General features: G+C 36.5%; 1 protein-coding gene across 1 annotated transcript in view; it reads right to left on the bottom strand.

Annotated features, from left to right (window-relative positions):
* The window catches only part of LOC120534916 (NF-kappa-B inhibitor delta-like), a 181,030-nt gene that overhangs the window by 78,216 nt on the left and 78,246 nt on the right, over positions 1-24,568 (bottom strand). Inside the window, exon 6 of the mRNA XM_039762421.1 lies at positions 9,661-9,766. Coding sequence (XP_039618355.1) covers positions 9,661-9,766 — 106 coding nt within the window. The remainder of the gene's footprint in view (positions 1-9,660; positions 9,767-24,568) is intronic.

Here is a 24,568-nt window from a genome sequence, read left to right as displayed (position 1 = left end):
AGATTTTTTTGTGTCATTTTAAAAACATCAAAACTGTTTATTCTGCTGGTAAGAACTGTGCTGATGTTATTTAGATAATTCCTTGTCTGCTGGTCTTTTTACAGTTTATTTTCTGGTATAAAAAAAGCTTACCATATTATATTAAAGCAAATACAAGTGAATAATGTGCCTGGGTCTTTGAATGACTATGCTCTAAAATATGTTTGCTTATTAAATACTGAACAAAATACATGCTTATTTTAATTACAAAAAGAACAATGAAGCAGACATAACTAGCATATTTTTGGGCAGGCTGCCAAATTTCTATATATTGTAGTTAATACATCAGTTAGTCTTAAAATAAATAGTATTCTTATAAACCCTCTGAGCTATACCCTGCCATAATTAAAAGAACTAAAATCCGGGACCTTTGCAGTGTTTGAAACTAAGAGATGTGTCAATTTACTTAGTTATTATTATCATCTAACTGCCTCCTACTATCTAAACTTCCCTAAGCTTTCTTGGAATGTGACTGTACACACACTTGAAATCAGCATTTGCACTGTTTTCCACAAGACTTTCTTTCAAATCTTATTTTACAAATCTTGAAGATAAAGACTGGTTAAACATTATCTAGGTTCAGTATTCACTGTATAGCCAATCCAATTCTTAAGTTGCTAGCAGCACATTGAACTACTGGCAATACACTGTCGAAATACTGATCAGATAAAGGGGATTATCAGAGAAGGACTGGAACAGAAAATTTCTCTATATGCAGATGATATGGTACTGTATATATCAGACCCACAAAATTCTGTACCTGCAGTCTTAACAGCACTTACAGAATTTCAAAAGAACTCTGGTCTCAGAATTAATCTGAATTAAAGTGTACTCTTTCCAGTGAATTCTCAAGTATATAATATTAGATTAGATACCCTACCTTTTATCATTTCAGATCAGTTTAAATACCTCGAGGTAAACATCACAAGTAAACATAAAGCTCTCTATCAACAAAATTTCACCATCTGCATGGAAAAAATTAAGCAAGACTTGAATAGATGGTCAACCCTTCATCTCACTCTAGCTGGAAGAATTAACACTGTTAAGATGAATATTCTTCCTAAGCTCATTTTTTGTTTCAAAACATCCCAATATACATCAATAAATCATTTTTTAAGCAATTAGATTCAACAATAACCTCATTTATTTGGAACTCAAAACATCCACGTATCCAAAGAACGACCCTACAAAGACAAAAGGCAGAAGGTGGTATGGCTCTACCTAACTTCCAATTTTATTACTGGGCAGCAAATATACAAGCTATAAAAACTTGGACACAAATAGAACATATACAGGCTTGGTCCGCAATAGAAGTAAAATGCTGCAGTACTTCTTTATATTCCCTGCTCTGTGCCCCAATAAATGCAATTTATTGGCAATATACTAATAACCCAATTGTGCTTCACTCACTTAGAATATGGAACCAATGTAGAAAGAATTTTAAGATGGAGAAGCTTTTATCTGTGGCACCTCTGCAAGAGAACCACCTCTTTCAACCTTCGCAAACATATGAAGTTTTTAATATCTGGAAAACATTTGGGATTAACTTGCTTAGAGATCTTTATATAGACAACGTCTTTGCATCCTATGAACAATTACATTCCAAATTTAACATTCCAGCTACACATTTCTTTCACTATCTTCAAATTAGGAACTTTGCTAAAAAGAACCTTCCCAAGTTTTCTTATCTTGCACCCTCATCAATGATGGAAAAAATATTGCTCAATCTCAAGGACTCAGACTCCATCTCTACAATATATAAACTAATTTTACAGTCCCTCCCTTTCAAAGATCCAAGAGAACACTGGGAAAAAGATCTCTCAATTAATATATCAGAAAAGGAGTGGAAAGTAGCAATACAGAGAATTCACTCGAGCTCCATATGCGCAAACAATACAATTATTCAACTCAAAATTATATATCGAGCACATCTGTCTCGACTAAAACTCTTCAAAATGATTCAACCTGCGAAGGCTGCGATCAAGTCCCAGCCTCACTGGGTCACATGTTCTGGGCCTGCAACAAATTAACATCATTTTGGATCAAAATTTTTAATTACCTCTCAGACAGCCTTGGTCTCACAATCCCTCCTAACCCATTAACTGCTGTGTTTGGGGTTCTTCCAGATGGGTTTAAAGTGGAGAAGGACAAACAAACTGTGATTGCATTCACTACACTTTTGGCATGCAGACTTATTCTGCTAAACTGGAAGAATCCAAACTCTCCTCTTTTAAGTCAGTGGGAAAACGATGTTTTATACTATTTGAGATTGGAAAAAATCAAATACTCAGTTAGAGGTTCTGTACAGATTTTGTTTAAAACATGGTAGGATCTAATAAATAATATTTTAAAATAAGCTCTTAAAGCGCAGAGGAAGCAATTATTTCTGTATATCTTTGTCTTCTCCATTCATCTCTATTGGCTTATTAATTTAGGTATGTTTACAAGCCTTAAATTTTACGCCGTTTGCCTTGCTCTCTCTCTCAGGGGTGGGGGTCGACTGGTCCTTAATTCTACTTTTTGTAAAAATTGATTGATTTGTATGGAATGATTGCAATAAAATTAAAATTTCAAAACAAAAAAAAGTTGCTAGCAGCAGTATGTACAAAGAAGAAAATTCAGTACACCATAAGGAGCATACAGTCACACACATTCTTACACTGAGGTCAATTTGAAATGGCTATCAAATTGTTTGAAATATAAACAGAATATGAAGGATTCATAGGTCGTATGCTTAAAAATGCAATATGAGTTACCTCTGAAAGTTCCAAATTTTGTTGATGAATAACCACTTTCTGTAAAAAGCCAAATTTCCCACTCAGGACAAATATCTATCTATTTATTATAATAATGCAATTAATAATCGATTAACTACCAGTGTGCTTGCATGAAATTTTGTTTTCTGTATAGGATGAATGATGGTCCTGTAAGATAAAAAGACTGTGAGATCTGAAACAATGAGAAAATTAAATTATTAACACTTAATTTCATTTATAATTAAAGGTTGAAAAATATGGGTCATTTCTGAAATTGAAATCTTGCAAAATGCCGTTTTTTGGCTTCATTGTGCAAAGAGGGCATCTTAAACAAAGACAAGGTATTTGTACTTCCACTGCTGATACTGATACACTGTACAGAATGTAACAATGAGTGATATCAGTGAATGCGTTTTAAATGTCATTGCCAGTGATTATGCAACTGTGCCCAGTTTTGGGTAATACAATTCAATAATGTTTAATTGAGTGTAAAGTACATTTTCCAAGCATTGCCAAGGTACAGAAGAATAATATGTTAGTGTTGATTTGTGTTCTTCAATAGTAAACGATTTAGTTAAGTATTCTGAAATAATTTCCACATGGAATTTCTACTGACAATTTTGTTTGAATCACCAACAAACAGCAAATAAATTATTTTATACTAGTCTGGATTAAGAAAGTGTACTTCCTGGTGGTGCGTGGGATGTAAGCTTCATTTTTATCTCCAAAATGTGCAATAATCTGAAGGGAGCCAAAAAGCATGGTATAAATTCTAAGGCACTGGACTTTAAACCACAATGCTGTCAGTAATGTTTCCTCTATGACTTTACCCCTCTGGGCTCCAGGTGTAAATAAACTAAATAAGGAATAGTACTATTTTCTAAATCTACAAACCAAAAAACAATAAGAGTTCTCATCTCAAAACTGAGTATTTATGCTGCAGATAAAAGGGTTTGAAAAGTCAGTCCTTTAGGACACCAGTGGCTGCAGTTTTTGTCCCAGTAAAGTTCTTAATGAGAAGTCAGTTATGGTTGCTGAAGCACTTATTGCTTAAGCAATAATTGTGACATAGCAGAATGTAAACACTTAAAGCTTATAAAATTAAATAAATCTTTTCTTGGCAAGAATTGTCTTATAAATAAGCAACCGAATGGAGCAATAACCTACTTTAAAGATCCCTGCTGTGATTATATTAATTAGCAATTAACACAGTTAGAAACACTTGGCATACTTTGAAATTCTGATATTTATAGTAAGGTACTTGTGACACGTGAGTTACTGTCTTGCTCCCTGAAACACGAGGCTGAGTCTCAGCACTTTAACAAAACCAGCTTTATTCAACTTGAAACAGGAACAGCATGGTTGTTTATTGTAGTGGGATCTACCACTCTCCTGGCCGGGTCAGGGTCGGAGCCAGGATAGTGGCCAAGTAATACTGTTTCCTGCATCATAATATGGTTCCTTGCATCACCCTTTGATGACAGGCACTTATAACACGACCGCGATCGGCTCAAAGTTGCTTCCACAATGTTATGCTGCAGTCCTGCTAACCTGCAGTTGCCTCAGCGACAGACAGGAAGCCTTTGACAGAGGCAGCAATCGCGCTTCGGCATGTCATCCTGTTGAGGAGAGTCCCAAGATCGTTCAGAAACCTCACATCCCCCGTCTTAGCTTTGTCCACACCGGTGTGTCAAGTCGACTGTCCAAGATGGGCTCAAACAGGTGGCAGAGAACATCAGCATTGGTGTGTGCAGCTCTGGGATGGTGGCAAACATCAAAAGCAAACGCCTGCAAACTAATGGACCACCTATCCTTCTGCTTGTATAGCCACTGTAGCGGGGTGTGGTCAGTCACCAGGATAAACCGGCATTCCCAGAGGTAGTAGCAGAGGGCCTCCACTGCCCACTCAATCACTAAACACTCTTTTTCGATGGTCGAGTAATTACGCTCCCTGGGTAGCAGTTTTCTGCTGAGAAACGTGATGGGGTGTTCTTCCCCCTCAAAGTGTTGCGAGAGTACTGCTCCTAAACCAAAAGCGCTTGCATCTGTCTGCAGAATAAATTCCTTCAAAACGTTCGGATTTGCGTAGACCTGGGAAAAAGGATAAAAGGATAAAGTGGCTTTTAGGTCCAAGAAGGCTCTGTCACAGGCATTGGTCCAGGCAACACTACGATTCTTTCTACCTTTTGTCAAGTCAGTGAGGGGACAGCCTCATGCATAAAGTTGAGAATGAACTGCCTGTAGTATCACACAAGCCTGAGGAATGCATGAACCTGCCTCTGTGTTTTCGGACATGAATATGCAAGCACCTCCCCCACCTTATCCGTTTGAGGCTTACGCAAACCCTTCCTCATGGAATATCCCAGATAATTGGTTTCTGACATACCCAGTCTTCACTTCTTAGGGTTAGCCATCAACCCCACCAGCAGCAAACTGTCAAGCAACACAAGATGGACAAGATGAGCTTCCCACTCATTACTGAAAATGGCAATATCGTCAAAATAGGCACCCACTTATGCAGAATGGGGATGCAGGATCTGGTCCATCATCCACTGAAAGATCAATGGTGCATCATGGAGATCAAAAGGGAGAGCCGTAAACTCAGCCAGCCTGTCCAGAATGGACTGGATGCCTCCAAGGGAACCTGCAAGTAACCCTTTGTGAGATCTAGGGTGGAAATATTTAAGGCCTGCCTGAGCTTCTCCAACAGCTCATCCACACGCGGCATCGGGTACAGGTCAAACTTAGAAATCTTATTCAAATGCCAATTACCTCCAACTGGAGCATCTGCTGGACTTCATCATGTATCACCTTCCTCATTGCCTCTGGTAGGCTGCACAGTCGCACCTGTACAGTAACACTGGGTGGAGTTACAATATTGTGTTCTGCAATGTCTGTCTGGCCAGGCTTGGGTGAAAAGACATCAGAGTTCCCCTTGATCAGTGAAAGAATTCCGCTTTCTGCATGTCAGTTAAATCTTCCCCAATAGCATTTTCAGTCTGGGGAACCACTGTGGATGTGAGATGAACTTCATGGTTGTTGTGCCACTCCTCTAAAAGGTTAACATATAAAATCTGTACTGGTTTCCATCGCCCCGGAATCTTGACATTATAATTCACTGGGGACATACACTCTTCTATTACAGGAAGCCCTTGCCATTCAGCCCGAAATTTATTTGAATTGGATGGAATCAACACCAGCGCACGATCCCAATTCTTAAACTCGCAGAGTTTACTCATCTTGTAATAATTACGTTTGTGTGCCTCCTGCTCACACTGCTGGTGTTTCACTGCAATAGAGGGCAATCTGGCAATCTGCTCTTGCAGCGAAAAGCCTAACATGAGCATATACTAAAAGCCTCTTTTACTTTTGGGAAGCGGGCCAACAATATCTAATCCCACCCTCTCAAAGGGAACATCTAAAAAAGGCATTGGTACAAGGGCTGCCCTGGCGGGTCTGTGAACGGAAACTATTTGACAGTCAGGATAGGTCTTACAGGATTGCTCCACATCCTGGCCCATATTAACCCAATAAAAGCGTTTCAAAATGCGTTCTCTTGTCTTTTTTATACCAAGGTAACAAAAAATGTGACTGTGAGCAATTTTTATAACTTTCTCCCTATGTCCACTTGGCACCACCAGTTGCTCGATATGCTCATCGCCTATGCAATCAGAAATCGGCCGATACAGAAAACCATCCTTAATTTAAAAATGTGGTGTTCTAAAGTTCGGGTCCTCTCTCTCCCAATAGTAAGGGTCATTTGCGACATGGGCTTGTTTGAATGCAAAGTCCAAGGTGCTATCAGCTCTTTGCTGGCGAGCAAACTCTGTTTCAATGGCAGCCGCTGCTTCCCCTTTTTCCGATGCAGCACCACCCTCACCTCCCACTGCTAAATCTTTTTCTTCTGGGTATGTACTGGGTGATCAGTCTGGGGAGGCTGTTGGTGCGAGCGATGGCATGGAAAAGTCTGACAGCTGTCCTGGGTCTTCACTTGAGGATTTGTCCCCCACCTCACTGGACAACTCTGGCTCAATTTCAAACCCATTTCCTTAACTGTCATTATCAGTGGCAAGCCCCTCTCTATCCACTCTATTCATTGCAGGGGGAGGCACTCTGCAGGTGGCCAAGGCCTGTGTGAAGAGGGCATTACTCTTACCTATTAAGAGTGGCCAGGGTGAGGTGTCTGATATGGCAGCCCAAACCTTAAAATTCTTCCCTTTAAATTTCAGAGGGAGTAATATAATCTCATATGTTTTAATGTCCCAATGGATGCAGCGGATGTGCAGTTGCTCTGTGGTTTTATAAGGGGTCTGCCGAAGTGAGTTACGATGGACTACACAGAGGTCACTACTAGAGTCAAACAGTGCCAAGACTTCCCGCCCATCCAATGTAATAGAGACCTTAAAATTGTCCTCCTTTAACATCTTGGGGGACATCTTGGGGGACACTTGCGAGCCACATACCTGGGCCAGACCGATGGTCATGGTTTGCGCAAGGGAGATGTCACTCCTGAGCCAGATGTCCTGGTTGATCACAGCGAAAGCAGCTGTGTTCAGTCAGCAATATGGTGTTCCCATGATGGCGTCTTCCATTTGTGGTGCCGGCGACTCTAGAAGTCTGTGCTGGCTGGATCAAAGTCGGGGTCAAGCCTGTGCACCCTCCATTCCGTGAGTCAGATCTAACAGCAAGTGGACATTGTTCTGAGGCATTTCTTCACAAATTCTCTCATCTATCCCTGACAGGACTACATCAATAGCGAGCTTCTCCACAATATGCTCAAATGTGTCTCCATGGATTCAGCTATAAATCAGGAGTAATAAGTCTTGAATCTGTTCTCATATAGGGTGGTCCAGATAAATATACCACAGACGAAGCTGGAACCCCTTGATCACAGGTCTCACCGCCGTATGAAGGAGGATTGGCTGCTTCAGGAAGTCATAATCATCGAGTCTTTCAGGAGCAAGGTTTTGCATGATCTGTAGAGCTACCCTGGTTAAAAACAGGGTCGTGAAAGCTGCCCAGGCTCCCCTGTCCCAGAGAATCGATGTTGCTGTGGGCACGAAGCAGAAAAGGAAACTATCTTGGTTGTCCGAGGGAGCCATCTTCACCAGCACATATATGGGGAGCATGAAGACTGGGGCACACACAGGAGCCTCATTTTGCTCCTCTGGTAACAGGATATCATATGCCTCTTTTGGTTCCATTGGTGCAAGACCCCACTCCTGGTACCATGTGATGCGTGAGTTTCTGTTTTGCACCCCAAAACACGAGGCTGAGTGTTTAGCAAAGCCAGCTTTACTCAACTTGAAACAGGAACCGTACATTTATTTATTGTAGTCGCATATACCACTCTCCTATACACAGAAATAGAAAACAGGCTGGGTCAGGGACTAGATAGTGGCCTAGTAATACTGTTCCCTGCATTTATAATGTTCCTTGCATCACCCATTGACCACAGGTGCTTATAGCTCGACTGCAATCAGCTCGGAGATGCTTCCATGGTGTTATGCTGCGAACCTGCGGTTGCCTCCACAAAGGACAGGCAGCCTTCCACAGATGCAGCAATTGCACTTCGTCTTGTCGTCCTGTTGGAGGGGGTCCCAACAGAGTTAAGAAACCTCACACACTGTATACACGATGCTACCTATTGACCCTATATTTAATATGTAGGAATAGTAAGAAAGCTAATGAATGGATAAATTGAAAATGTCCCTTGCATGTTGACAATTCATATAGTATAACGTTTTAAAAAGTAAATATATATTTGTATGAAAGGATTATAGGAAAAATGGATAAACTGCAGCATTCACTGCTAAACACCGGATTTGTATAATCTTACATGTTTGAAAATTTTTTACCATTATATTGACCAATGTCATTTTTATTTTACATACATGTAATTTAGAGACATCTTTTCTTCTTTTCACCTTGCTTCTCAGGCTTCTCTTCAGGCCATTAAAAATTTGTCATCAATTATCACTTAAATACAGTATGTGTTTTAAAATTCTTCAACTGCCAGCTCATCTGTCTTTTCTCATCAGTTTCTTTCTGTCACCTACAGGATATACACTTGACTAGAACATTAATTGAGAGCTGCCTTAAGCCTTTCAGTTGATACACCTTCTTTAAAATTTTTGTTTTCAGTTTTCTCACTATGTCAGCAGCTCTCTATGCTACTCAATATGATGACACCGCAAGAACATTTAGCTTTCAGTTCATTCAAAGTAATTATTGTCCATCTGGGAGTAAGCCAACTTGTAGTGTTAAATGTCTTCAAAGACTGGAGGCAAGTCTTTAAATTGCCTTTGCCTCTTCTCTGTCATCCCAGAACACTCTTCAAACAATCTGTGATGGGCTTTCATCTCAAGCTTTAGATATCATCTTCCAACCATGTGGCTTCTTCCACTTTAACTTTTACCTGCATTTTAAAACATACTAATAGTGTTGTTCTAGATGGATCAGGTTGTTGGATACTAAAGTATATTGATGACTATCCAACCATCCATTGTTCATCCAGTTTAATTCAATTCAGTGTCATGGGAGTCCGAGCTGCAGGAACCAATTCTGAACAGGGTGCCTTTGCATACACACATATAGAATCAAGAGAGGCTGCTTTACAGTCACCTTTCCACCTATCTTGCACATGTTTGGGCCAAAAACCAGAGGGTCTAGAGGAAAACCCATTTGTGGTCATGCTGACTCCACATAGACAGTGCAGGTGTAGGGATTTGAGTTCAAGTTAAACAGTGGGGCAACAAGGCTAACCAATGTTCATTAGTCTTTTCCCCATGAAATATTGCTTAAAGAGACTGAGGATAAATGTTTCTTTTCTCCACATATCATTACTATAATAATATTCAGGTACCTTTCCATGGTGCTCCTTGGCATCAAGGCATTTTAAATCTCTCATTTTCTCTGCAGCAACAATGGCATATTCTCTCATTCCTTTAGCCGTATAGATATGTAAGATCCTAAAATAAAAAAGACACAAGTGAGATGGACATGAAGGAGCTTGCAATTTAATGTTTAAACCTTCCCAAAATCGAGCTAGCTTTGTCTCCCTTCCAATGTCCTTCTACGAAACACATTTGTCTCTAATATACAAGTCGAATCTTACATCTCATTTCTCCTGATTGCACTGTGAAACTGCCATTCATAAGCTGTGATACATACTTTATTCTTCCTATAATGGACTTCTGACTGTGGTTATTAGCTGTACTTGTAGTTTAATGAACACCCTACTTTGAGGCAGCAGGTTTTTACTCATGTAATTTTCTTAATTACAAATTGCTTCTTTCTGGTAGTCAGAGGAGTTTCTGCATTAAGGGTCAGTGGGCACAGCACCACCAAATTTTGTGAAATATAAGTAAGCCTCTATATAAGTAAATATAAGTAAGCTTCTCTGAGTAATTTAACTTATTGTTAAAATGTTTAAAATAACCAACAGCTTTGTATTATTTTTTTCTAAGTTTCCATGATATGCTTGATGTAACTTCTTACCTACAAAAATATTTTTTACAGAATATAACATTATCTTTGTGCTGGGTGCTGCAAGCCTGAATTCCAGTATATATGCAGCCTGAATTCCAGTTTAGTGATGAGACTTCCTTATCCTTGAAAATAAAATGAGGAAAAACTGTGTTTTTTTGATTTGTTAATCATGAATATGCACTTTTGTTTCAATTTTTTCCCACTCAAAACTATGCAGCTCCAGCTGAAAAAATCCAGCACCCTATGATCCCTGAAAGGTAACCACAGTAATTTGAAAGAAAAAGAGAAAAAACAAAAAAGAAAATGAAAGCAAATCAATATGAAAAATTGCACTGAACACAAGATATTATGCTGAAGGAATGGGATTGAGCAGTGTCTTAAACTTAATGCAAAACCGAAGAGAGCTGCTTAATAGTGCTAAATTTAAAAAAGTCACCCAAGAAGCCTTATATGTGTTCCTTCCATGTTGTGAAAAAGAAGCCAGCAATGTGACTCCATATTTTAAAGAAGGAGAGAGTCCTGTTCTGGAGTGTGCATGTATTGGGAAAGTGTTTCTTTTTTTATTGTTTGTTATCTTCATGCTTTTTTAGAAAACTTAAAATGTATATATAAGTATCATTGTTTCCTGCAAGTGAACCAATAAATTTACCATAACATCTTTAAAGTACAAGCTCTGTAATTTAACAAATGGAGGCTATCTTTGAAACATAAGAGTAAAGAAGACCAGTTCATCAAAGGACACATTCATATGCATCCCATTTCAATATCGAATTACCAGTACACTTGACATTCAGATCTTTGGAATGTGGGAGGAAACCAGAGTACCTGGAAAAACAGCATGATGATATGGGTAGAAAGTGAAAACTATGCTCAGACACGGGGACGGGGACCAGTATAAGATTATAATCTAAGGCACTGAAAGGCATTAGCAGATGGCTTGTAGGTTATAATTAACTTCATATTTGATGAGATATCTTATCACTTCACACTTCAATGTCATCTTGCTTTTCCTGGAGAGGGTAGTGGTTGCAACATGTTGAGTTTGCCAAATCCAGGTTTCCCTACACTTAGTAACAGTTTCCACCTTCCACTTCATCCAAGAATTATTATATATATATAAAATGTTCTGGGTTTTCTGCAAGTGGGTCATTCTCATTAAGCATCTGAAATGCATACCCAAACTATCACATCTTTTTCTTCTCAATCTGCAGAAGCAGTGGCTCTATTATGAGGTCTTCCAGTATTGTTGAGAGTGTTTCCCTGTCACAGAGAGACCAGTAATTGTGTCTGCAGACTTAGTTCCTGCTTCACCACCCCAGTCTAGTGCAATGTTCCTAAAACTGCAGCCACAACATTGATTTTAAATTAAACTCACAATCACCTTTACTGTCACTTGTGAGCAAGAACCTGAGGAACACAAACACCTCATCCTTGTGAAACAATTATGTGTTTACCTGAAGGATGCAGGTCACTCTTTGCTGAAAGAGAATCTCTAATTTGGAAAAGCACATTTTCATCCTGACTCCATTACACCCAAATGAAAATCTTTCTGGTATCTGTCTGCCAAAAGCAAAGATTTAAACCTTAGATTTTCAAAGTGGATAATAGGCAATCCTGAAATACCCTTTGATATTCTGTCCATGAAAATTGCAAACTGAACAGGTGGCCCCTAGTGGAGTTAAGTACTATATGGGAACACAGCGCTTGCTTTACAAGTATTGAACTAAAAGGAATGCAGCATTGGTCCTGGATTCTAAGATATGACTCAAGTTACAAGAGATTACATAATCATATGCTTTCTCCAAATTAATAAACACATTAAAACAAGATTGACCCCTTCCATCACTTTTTAAATATCATGCAAGGACAAAGAAGTGATCCACGGTAGAATCTGTATTGTTTCTATTGGATCTGAGGTTTAACTATTGTACAAATTCTCCATTACACTCAACTTAAGAATTGTCTTTCACATGGACACTAATTAATATTACCCCCCAGTAACTGGAACACACTATCTAGAACCCTTTCCAAAACTGGAAGCCTCCATTTCTGCCTGCTAGTATACAGGTACTGTCCCCACATTCACATCATGTTAGCCAAACCATCTACATAGCATCCAGTACTATCAGCATGTATGGTAGCATTTTTTTCTACACCTAAAGCCTTGCCAGCATGTGACTTTTTTACACACTCTATCAAAGAAATAGACACTTCCCTAAATAGTACTTCTTGTATTGATTTCATGTGAGAGTGTCTCCACCAGATTTAGGAATTCCTCCAATCACTCCTTCCACCTATTTTCTCTATGGTCATTTGAGATCATGTTTTCCAATCCTTGCTAAGAACAGCCTTGGAAATGTCTAATCTATCCTTCTTGAATCATAATGTGTCAGCCAGGCTCAGCTAAAAGTGACAGCTGAACTCATTCTGAACAAAGACAACCATTATTTGTTTCCAGCATACCTAAATACTCAGTGTTCATATATGAAAGCAACATGAAAGCCTTCTTCTCTACAATTTGAAGTCACATATAGGCAATCTTCTTCTCCACTGGTACAAACTCCAACTGAATGGCTCCAATCCAGGAGTTTGTGAGTATTTCCACAACAACATTGAATCTGTTACATGGGACAACTCCAAGGTAGGAGAGAACCGTGCCTTGAATAGGAAGACTACTTTTAGAGTCAATGCTGTATATAGAATTGTACCCAAATATACCTGGGGGCAGTTTCCAACATTGTACACAGACACTAGTTAATTTTTGGTGAGATATGTTACATTTTTCATGGTAGGAGTCAGTTTCCTTTGGCAAGTTTTACTATATCTGGATATGTCAAACTAGCACTGCACACAGCTTCACTCTTCTCCTTGTGTATTTTGAGCCTTAATGACATCTCCACAAGTTTTTTAGCATGAGCACACCTCCAGAACTAGTTCCAGGAGTGGGTTATGGTATCTCTGCTAATTTGTAGATTTTCTTAGTTTTATTTAGAACTATTATGGAAGTCATATATTAGGGCTAATCGTTGATATACCCTTGGACATGGGTAAACCTTGCAGGAGCACATATTTGCAAACATTATGGTTATAAGGATTAATGAGGTACACAATAACCCATCACAGTCCTAGGAGAAGAGTAATAGCATCTGTATTAGCCCAAATTACGTAAATACAAAATGGCATTTTTAAAAATGCTGTGGTGTTGCCAAAGCATAGTTTTTTCTTTAATTGCACAGGCCACAACAAAGTAATGCCAGTTATTCTTGCTTCAAGATTGTCGAAATAAAGCCAGATAAATGTCATTATCTAATTTTATGCCAGTATTTAACTTCTGAGACCACTTTGCCACATTGAAAATAAGCATGTAATCCTATTCTTATCAAGCCAATGAATTCTGATGGATAAGAGTACTTATGGTGGGATATTTTATGTACCTAATTTTACATAGAGACTTTCATAAACTGGTAACTGCATTTTCTTCTTTCTATTAAACTGTTTCTTAATTGAGCTCTAATGAAGACATGTACTGTAAAGTAGAAAGTTCAGAATTTAGCATTTGCACCAAATAACCATAACTGTTACAGCAATTATGGGTCATGTCAAAGAGTGCACGAAAGATACCATAGCTGCAATGGCAAAACCATAGTTTTGGTAGTACTGTAGGATCTTCTTGTGGAAAGTGAACTGGCAATAGTAACAACTTGCTGGTAACAACAGGTCACCACCTACAGAGGTGTTATGCTGTAATGCTGCAATAGAGTTACAGATTACTTATTCTGTAACACTGACACAAACCATAGCATTAAGTAGTAGCAGGGAGGTGTAACACATTATAGGAGGGTCCTTTCTCTTACTCCTTATTATAGAAGAATAACTTGGGGTTGGCATATCCCAAAGACCATGGGTCACTAGGGGGAGTTCTAGAAGGATAGTCCCATGAATACTCAAGATCATTCTTAATCCTAGAAATGGCTTTAGGTCCTGACCTAGAAACAGTTTCTGGCTAGGGCTTAAAAGCCCCTTCTGGTGATTAGCTCAATATAACTAAAGACAGGAGGATTACGATCAACAATACCATGATTGGAATAAGAAAAACAGACCAGAGAACAAAAAGAAAGGGTGGAAAATTTGATCAGGATGAGACTCATTAAAGTATAACTAGGTAAGTGCAATAGGCAGATATGAGTCATGTCTTCCTAGTTAGGTGCCCTGAGAGACTGTAGATTTATAGTTTTTGGTTGTGATTACTGTACTGTGATTCTACCAACCTGTATATTTTTTATTCTTTATAATTAATAACATTTTTCTTATGTCTTTAACTCCTTGGGTCATTTCTGAATTTGGGATCGACTCAAGTGTGACCACCTGTTGGTCGCAGTCATTTTACTGGGAAACTTTAGTGAAACTGCATAGCTCTCAATCAGTTAAATAATGGTGCAGTTAAAAAAGACTGGTTTTCAACCAGATTTGTATTTGTATAACAAACCTTTAAGTGTGATGATCAAACACTAAGAGCTCTTAAATTCAGCTTTATTTAATATTGCAATTAGATGAGATTATGTTAACTGTGTTCATTGCTTATTTATCTGTTAATTTTCAGAACACTCTTTGTTTAGTTCATGGTTCCAGGAGCTATGAAACTCTGTCAACACTTGCATATGAGGAAGAAACCATCTCTTCGTTAGTCTGTCACAGAGCACACTTACACTTGCACACAATGGGTCGGCTCAGAATCTTCTATATATGTGTTTTGTATGGGGAAATCAGAGTTCCTGGTGGAAAACCCATACAAAGAGTGCCTCGGGTTATGAGACAGTGGTTTTCACCACTGCAAAGTCTTGTAGCCCCCTCATCATTATTATTATTATTATTATTATTATCTGCTCTGTTGGGCCCTTGAGCAAGGCCCTTAACCTGCAATTGTTCCGTCCTGAGTATGACATTAATCTGCATCCATCTCTGCATGTAGGGTCTCCAACCTGCAGGGAAAAACTTGGGGGTTGGTGGCAGAATTGGCACTCCAGCCATCATAAAAAAACCTCACACTGTTCCACTCCATCTGAACTAGTGTGGTGCTGAGGTGTCATCCGTTGTATGTCTGCACTTGGATCCTGAGTGGGTCTGTCGTGTGGCGGGTGCGGCAATGCACTGTATCAGTGCTTGCTCCTAACCTATTATTATTATTAATAATAATAATAATATGGCAGACTTACGAGATACTTCACAATTTTTTAACATATGCATTGTTTACAGTGGGGGACACAGAAAATATAAGTGATTACCTCAGGGTCACAAGTTGACTTGGAAAAAGAAATTAACCCAGAACATTATGTCCTCATGTAATTTTTTTTGTGTGTTCCCAGCATATGTAGGCAATGGCGAGAAATAAACTGGAGGGTTCAAGGCCTTCTCCCAAGGAATCACATTCTTTATTTCTGCATTTCTCGCAGCTCTATGTTAAAAAAGGCAACTTGATCAGTGGAAGTTATGGGAGCTTGGTCGCTTAAATAAGTTTGCTGCAGGTACATTATGGGAATGATTCTCCTTAGAGTCTCCAGGAGATGGTGCTTTCTATAAGGTGCTCTCATTTGAAAGAAGACTGCAACTCTGATATTTAAAAAGCTGCACTCAGTTCTGAGAGCTCAGAGCCAGTAGCAGGAAGTTGGTCTGGCAGTGAATTCTGGTATTTTGAGTGTGGATGTGAACATGTTTTAGTGGAAATTTTGCATAGGCATATTCATTATCATGTAATAAAGGTGTACTAAGGTTTCACACAGGGCAATAATAGCTTACACTGAGCAACAACAATTTGTCCATAGGGTTGTGATAGAAGTTCTAAGTATACTTTATAAAACTAATTCCAAGCTTTTTTTTTTTTTCTATCAGGCTTTTTTTTCTTGTGATGCCACCTTCATATTTTTGTCATTTAGTATTTGTAAAATATCAACCACTGTTACATTAAAAGTTTCCTCTGGGTACTTATACTAAATAGCATTTTATAGCTTGTTTTGTTTGTTTGTTTGTTTTGTGAGTGTCACAATAAGAACGAAAGGAACCAATACATTCAGAAAGAGTTTTCTAGACGTACCTCACTTGTTCCAGGAAAGACAAAATGTTGTAAACAGACCAATTGTTGATCATATGAAAGTTTGTCTTTCTCTTCTACATATTAAATTTAGATTTATGAAAAACTTTGTTTTTATTTTTATACATTTTATAGGTTCTTAGAAAAAATTACAGATTAAAAGAAAACTTTAATGAAGTTGAGAAAACTGCTTGGCAGAGCTTCAAAAGTCTCTGCACAACTTGTTTGGAAACTCATAAGGTTTAAAACTATATTAAAATAGTGATTAAGTTTATTACAGAAAATTGGATGCAGTATGTCATTTAATTTCTTGGACTCCCACTTGGACTACTTTTCAGAAAACCTTGGTGCAGTAATTGATGACTGTGGGAAATTCCTGGATCAGCATATTTTCAATATGGAAAAGTGTTACAAAGGCAAATGGAGTGCCAGCATACTGGCGGACTACAGCTGGAGTCTTAAGAGAGATGTTTCTCTCTCTATCTATCTATCTATCTATCTATCTATCTATCTATCTATCTATCTATATATATATATATATATATATATATATATATATATATATATATATATATATATATATATTCAAACCAAAATTGCATGTTGCTCAAAAACTTTACCAGAATAAGAATTTCTAAAATCATATTTGGATTCAGCACAAAACATATTACCAGATTTGGGTATTTTCAAACTTGGACATTTTTTTTTTTAATAGTGTTACTGGTCTATAATCTTTGCATCTTTCTTCCCTGTCTTTTATTGCATTTACTTCCTGAAATATTAGTAAATATGTGTAAGGGGGCACCATGACTAGGTGTTTACTGCTCATCTGATTTCCTACCAAGGCACTGTTACACATTCTTACTTTTTTGCCTGGGTTTTCCCTGTTTTATTTTTTTTTAGTTTTAGCTTCCTTTCACATGCTAAACATATGAAACATTACTTTAACTGATTTCTCTAAAATGGAGTAAAATGAGTGGGTTTGATGAGTGTACCCTATGAAAGATTAACACAATGCACAGGACTGACTTCTTCCTGGTGCCTGATGCTTCCAGAATAGAAGGGTAGTATTAACCCTTTATAGAAATATTTGCATTTGATGGATGGATTGATAGTTTAAAGCATTCTATTGTCCATAATGGATTAGTGAGGGTTGCAATGTAGTTCTGTATCATCAATAGTCTGAGTTTAAAATGTGTGCTCTATAAACCCTGAAGTCCAGAACTGTATGTTATAATATCCACCCACCCATTATCAAACTTGCTCAGTTCTCTTCAGCTGCCCTGCGAACCACAGCCTATCCATGCTGCATTAGGTACAAGGCAAGAAGCAGCCTATGACAGTCCATCACAGGAAACACACATGCACACATCCAATCCACAGTGGTCCAATTTAAAGTCACTAATAAGAAGCACTTTTTCAGAAACTGGCATACATAAATAATGCCCACAAAAAATATGAGGTCAGCAAGCAAACTCCAGACAGACAATGACTAGTTCAGGATTTAAAAGCAGTCCATTGGAGCTGTGAAACAACGCATTGGGTTGCTTGCTAAGTAGGCTCTAGGCTTCCTTAAGACTGACAAAGCAGTTTTGTAAGTGCATGACTATATGTTTTATATTAAAACACTACAATATAAAACCCTCTTAATCCAGTTCTCTGAAGCACAGGGTACCAACCCATATTATATTTTTTATATTATATTATATTATATTATATTATATTATATTATATTATATTATATTATATTATATTATATTATATTATATTGAAGGATTGGGAGAGCATTGGGGGTCATGAGACCGCTGGATAGGGATGTGTGGCAATTTTCCTTTGCAAACGGATAAAGGTCCAAGTCTTTAGAGTTCTGGTGCTTCCTATCTTGCAATATTTTTGAGAGACATGGACGCTGTCCAATGACCTGAGACGAAGACTGGACTCCTTTGCTACTGTGTCTTGGGTACCTCTGGTTTGACTTTGTGTTGAATGAGCAGTTGCTCATAGAGCCCCAAATGAGGCACATTACCTGCATTGTGAGGGAGCATAAGTTATGGAACTATGGCCTTGTGGTGTGTTTTTCCAGGGGTGATCCGGCTCACAGGATCCTCGTTATTGAAGATCAGAGTAGCTGGACCATGCCATGGGGATGCCCATTTAACACCTGGCCGCGGCAGATAAAGGGTCATTTCTGGATGGTGGGACTAGGCCATTTGTCTGCCTGAGGGGTTGCATGCTCCCCAACATGACCTGAGCTGATATTATATTATATTATATTATATTATATTATATTATATTATATTATATTATATTATATTATATTATATTATATTATATATGACCAGCAATGGACTTGTGGCATTTTCAATGTTTGTTCCTGTTAGTATTTTGTAGTAACAGCTTTATTATGTCATCATAAAATATACACTCCATTCACTCTCAGCATTAACATAAACAAGATGCGGTACAATTTAAAGTCAGAATTTTATTTTTTTAACATGATGATTAATTAATACAGCTTTATTCATGCAGAATCACCCAGAAAGAAATTCAGAAATATTACATTATTAATAAAAAGTTTGTCAAGCCAGAATAGAATACATTTTTTACATTTGTTTATAAAAATGACAAAGAAAAAATGTAAAAAAATATTCATTTAATATAGGCAACAACAGGCATATGAAATATCTTTACTGGGTTTTTCTGCAAATACCACCCTGTGTGTATGCAAGTTTATTATATCTGCAGTCTAGTGTTTTGTTCTTTCTGGGTATATTTTAGGCAAGTTTTGGATAATATTTAAATTAAAAAAGACAATTTAACCACAATGTGTTGAGTTGTTAATGGCAGCAAATCCCATTCATTCTTTGACTTTCTAACAACATTGGAGGGTAAATTTTAGGTTTCACAAATTGCCTAGCAGATTTTGCATGACATTATCATTTAATATTTTTCAAAATGTAATTAAGAAATGATTGTTTAAAAAGTACAGGTGACCTGTAGTATATTGTCTCCAAAATGTTAAGGATAATAAATTCACTCTCAAGTTTAACTTAAGCATTTCAATATTTATTTACTGTATATATTTTTACAAACTTTAATTTTAACTTAAGTGATATAAAATGTGTGCCTTTTAACGTTTTGCAATTTTAAATTTAGCACCTCACAGGGAATACATATTTAGAGGAATGCTACTCTATGCAAACACCTAATTTTTATGTGTTCAACTGAAAATGTAAAGAAAATGTGTTTGTTTAGATTATGCTTTACACCAAATGACTTTCCTCGTATTTTATCTCTCATGAAAATACAAAGAATTAAGGGGATCAGCAAACATAAATAAAATAACATGAAAATGTCATGTAAATTTTGAGCAGAAATACAAAAATGATTGGGAAATGGATAATATGGTTACAATTAGGAGCAATGAATGTTCCCAGTAATTTTAAGCAAACACATTTATTTAGTTCAATTTAAAAACAGCAGAGTGCCTCTTTGTATGATTGTTAGATGTAACACAAATTTCTTTTACATTTTTATTTTTAAGTAAAACTGCTTTCCCGCCCAGAGCTGGTTCCTGCCTTATGCCCAGTGCTGCATAGTAAAGCTTTGCTTTCCTTTCAGGCTAAATTATATTAATTAGTTTTGACAAATGAATTTGTACATGGATTTTAGCATGGCTTTTTCCATTTATGGTAAGTTTTATTGTAAATCCTACTTTTTAATATATGTTAAAGTGTGCTTATTTTATGTTTTGTATTTTAATTATTTCAAGATAAAAATAAATTACATTTTTAAAATTTTCAGATATTAATATCATTCTTTTTTTGAAAATATCATGTTCCTGGATTATTCATTATTCAACTGAATATGTTTATTGAGATCTTGGCCCTTCCTAATCCTAGCAGAAGCCATCTGCTTCATGTTTTATTATAAATTAATATAGCTTTCCTGTTTCACTCTACTTTCATTTTATAATGTGTTTTGACTGATAAAGAGCTTGATATTTCCTTAAAAGTGTGGGTTATTTTACTGCATGTGATTCAATTTTTCCATTAGTGATTCAAGAAAAAAAAAATGGAAGCTTCATTTTACTTATTAAAATTTTCATCATGACTACACCATTCCCCGAACGATGAAATAAAAAAAAAATTTTGTTTGAACTGAAATTCAGTTTATTTGAATGCTACTTTGTATTAGAAACAAAGCCCTGCTGATGTTTAATGTAGCTGTTAAATACATTTTGGGGAAGTATACAAAACAAAACTGTATTTAAAATGATTTATGGTACACTGGGTTTTAAAGCAGAAAAATCCAGAAAAGTACACATTTCAGTATAATCAATAGGCAAAGAACACATGTGATGAGTTTTTATAACACATTTTGAATTTATTTACTAAACTGACATTCATAAGTACTACTTATATAAATATTATATGCCTATATAACATTAGTTAATTTAATAATATTGACAATTCAGGGATACTTGGTATCATTTACTATAAAAACACTGCTTAAAGATCCATTAATTAACATTAATAAATTCAAGATATTTTTAGGTATGTATGAAGTGGTCAAAATAGTATATAAACCCTGTAATTACATTTACAGTATAACATCACCAGATCTGACATACATTTACTGCTTTTTTCTTATGTCACATATATTCCACTGCCAATAATGTAACCTGCTACACCACCTGTTAGTTAGAGACTGAAATAAATCATGAATATACAGTAATGGTCAAACAGATGGAGTCACTTTGACTTTCCCAGTGTCCATCCTTATAACAGAACTCCCATCTTTATCATTTGAAGTGGAATTCAAACACTAAAGTGTTCATTTGAGGCACTAACTCAAGTAAAGATGTAACAAAGAACTAAATATTGTCACTATGATGTAAAATTAAGAGGAAAGACTTGTCACAATCCATCCAATAACCCATTGACTGCTACAGCTATGCCTTCCCAACACTTACCACTACCTATGCGACATCAGGCCTTTACAAGCAGAAGGAATTCTAAAAGTATAGACATAGTGTCAGGCTACTTTCCCTCATGCATAGACATTTTGCCAAGTTATCTGCCAAGGATCAAGCTCTCCACATTGGATTTACAATATACCAATCTGTAAAGTTAGTTTAGTTATTGAGTGATTAGCACGTGAATTTCACAGTTTCGGTTTTGTGTAACATTTTTCTTTTTATATTCTATCAATTTCAAACCACAGCTACTTTAATGTAGTTCTTATAGTTTTCTGAGATGCCAGAACACAGGCACTAAGGTTAGAATAGTAACTCCTCCAAACTCTCCTTGGATGTGTGTATATCATTTGTGGTATATTTGCAATCAATGCAGACAAGTCAGCAAGAGATACAAAAAAGCCTTGAAGATTCATAAATAGCTTTCCAAAGTGTGCTGTTGAACGGATTGATGTAAAAGTGATCTAATTTTGTGCATGTGTATAACTGCACATTATCTTTCATGAACAGGATGAACAGGTCCTAATGTTGCTTTTCTTCATACTACGTGCCTGCTGCATGCTATTTGTTTAAACTTGCATTTTGAGGCCAGTGTAGCGTGTTCATGGCTGATATAAGCAAACCTTTAAACAAATTGTTTTGTATTACAACTTGTGGATTAAATCAAAGAAAACTACATATATGTTTGATTTAAATGGTGTGCTACTTTGAAAACACATTATCAAATAGCATGAATCCATATACTGTACTTGTACAGCATTGTTCAGAAACCTGCCAAATTCCATACTTTTTAGACACACTATGCAATGAGGGTTTCATATAAGTGATTGTGAACCTGTAGCTGCACATTCAAATAAAAAACTTAGTATTACATTTGTCATTGCAGTTATTGAATTCAAAGTATGTATTATTCACATACTCTCACACATATACTTACATGTACATACATACAGTATGTATGTATGTATGGATAGAAAGACTGTCTGAGTGATACACCTACTTTTCTAGTCACCCTCCCTTGTTCAGCTTTTCATTGTAGTAATAACTTTTTCTTTTAATGATAGCTAATCACTACTATATAGTATATCTATACACATAAACTAATAAATGAAATTTCAGATTTAATTGAAATGTTTGTTAAAAGTAAAAGAATCAAAACATATGGACATTTTGTACAGTGTAAAATTTTTTTCAACAATACAGCAGGTTATTTTTCATTTTTCATTTTCATTACTTGTATTCTACTAACAATGTCTATATCACTTTCCATTTTTCCAAGGCATACCACCTAATCCTGCGTGCTTTAGCCACAATACGGCTAGAATGTACAAATTCTACGTCGTTACAAAGACAAAGACTTAACAAAGACAAATTTTAACTATTTTTAATAATGACTACTGTACATGTATCTGTCATTGCATTTTAGTGTTATTAATATTAATAAACAGTGGAAAACTATAATTTCTGACAATGGTGCCAATGTTTGGTAACTTTCCTTTGAAAATAAATACAGGAAATGGCTGAAATTAGAAGCAGAATTGTGCTTAAAGTTATCAAAACCAGAACCCGACATTAACAATAAATGACCCTATTAAACATAAGGACACTTAACCTTCAGGGCTGACTTTGAGTTATTGTCCTTGTATGTGACCTGCAGTCATAAATAACTTGAAGTTTTTTTCTACCTTTTTTGATATGGATTTATATGTAACTGTATAGTTTTTTGCATATTGAAAATTTGGAAATTTTAAGCTGCCTTGCGCCCTGTGTGGTCTGGGATTGGCTCCAGCAGACCCCCGTGACCCTGTAGTTAGGATATAGTGGGTTGGATAATGGATGGATGGATAATATTTATTCTCTAACAAATCATACTACTGTTCTTACATAAAAATAATACATTAAAAAGGCATTTCATGTACATAAAAAAAACTAAAATCCATAATTGCAATATTAAGGGAAAGGTGTGAGTTAGGAAATAATCACTTTTAACTGTTCCTAGTAAGAATTGAATATTCTAATTCTTAGAGGTGGCATGTCAAGAAAAAAGAATCAAATCACCTGGCCTTATAGGCATCACGTGACATTGGATCACAGACAGTATATGTCATAGAAAATCAAGCAGTATGACTGCTTCTCCGCTTTGGCTTTATATTAGTGGGGCTCCTGACTAGATAGTACAACATATTGGGAGGCATTGATTTAAAGTTTGTGAACTCCCTGGTCTAAGCTATTCTATTAGCAATGGCTAAAAAGGCAACATTTATGATGGTTGCTTCAGATCTGAAACTCTCCCAGACAGCTCAAAGGCCAACACTGTCAACAAATTTAAGTATCACAGAAGTATAATGACCTTGTCTTATTGGTTAAGAGCAAAACATGTATTTCAGTTAAAAAGTCTAAGGAGCAAAATCCGAATGAAGCAAAATGATTTGTATCAGAGTGCAGACCTCAAAAAATAATTGAAGACACAAAGTAGAGATAAGTCATTCAGTGAGGTCTAAAAATTATTACACATTACCTTCACATGAGAAAATTGTGCCACATATCAATGATTTATATAAAAGACACCAAATTTCACAGTTTAGCAGCTAAGAAGTTGCACAGCAGTGGCATTTACTGGGGACTACTAGACAATACTGATCTGCCTTGATTAAACAAGTGAATAATAAAGATTAATTGAGTGAAGTTTTGCAATTGATTGTGATTTAAAATGTTAATTGTTTGACAGCCCTAATTTAAATATTTTGTAGCATTAAAAATATAAATCTGAAACACCAATGAAGCTAACATAAACCAAGCAGAACAGCCTAACACCTCATAATATTTGTCTTGCTTATCTTATAAAAAAACAAACAAACTATATTTTGGTGAATTTATTCTGAACTCATGAATGCATTCTTAAATGTGGTTACAAAATTTGTGTACTGAAACTGACCTTGTACTTTTGAATTTTTTTATGAGAGGATTATCACAGAATTCAATACATGTTCATTAGGGGATTTGTCAGTTTCTGAGCTGGGGTAGGATTTCAACGTGATTCATTTATTTTTTTAACATGGAGAAGTATTTTTATCCTGTAATCTAGCATGGAAATCAGTGTTAACACAATGACAAAATAATATATGCAGCATTAATTCTGCTATTTTATATACTAATAAAAGTAGAACTCCCTAGCCAAAGTTACTTGACTAACATGTTGGCAGTTACTTGTGTCAACCT

Source organism: Polypterus senegalus, chromosome 9 (genome assembly GCF_016835505.1).
Source record: "Polypterus senegalus isolate Bchr_013 chromosome 9, ASM1683550v1, whole genome shotgun sequence".
Taxonomy (NCBI): domain Eukaryota; kingdom Metazoa; phylum Chordata; class Cladistia; order Polypteriformes; family Polypteridae; genus Polypterus; species Polypterus senegalus.
Note: the sequence above shows the minus strand (reverse complement) of the source record. Positions and strands in the feature narration are given on the sequence as shown.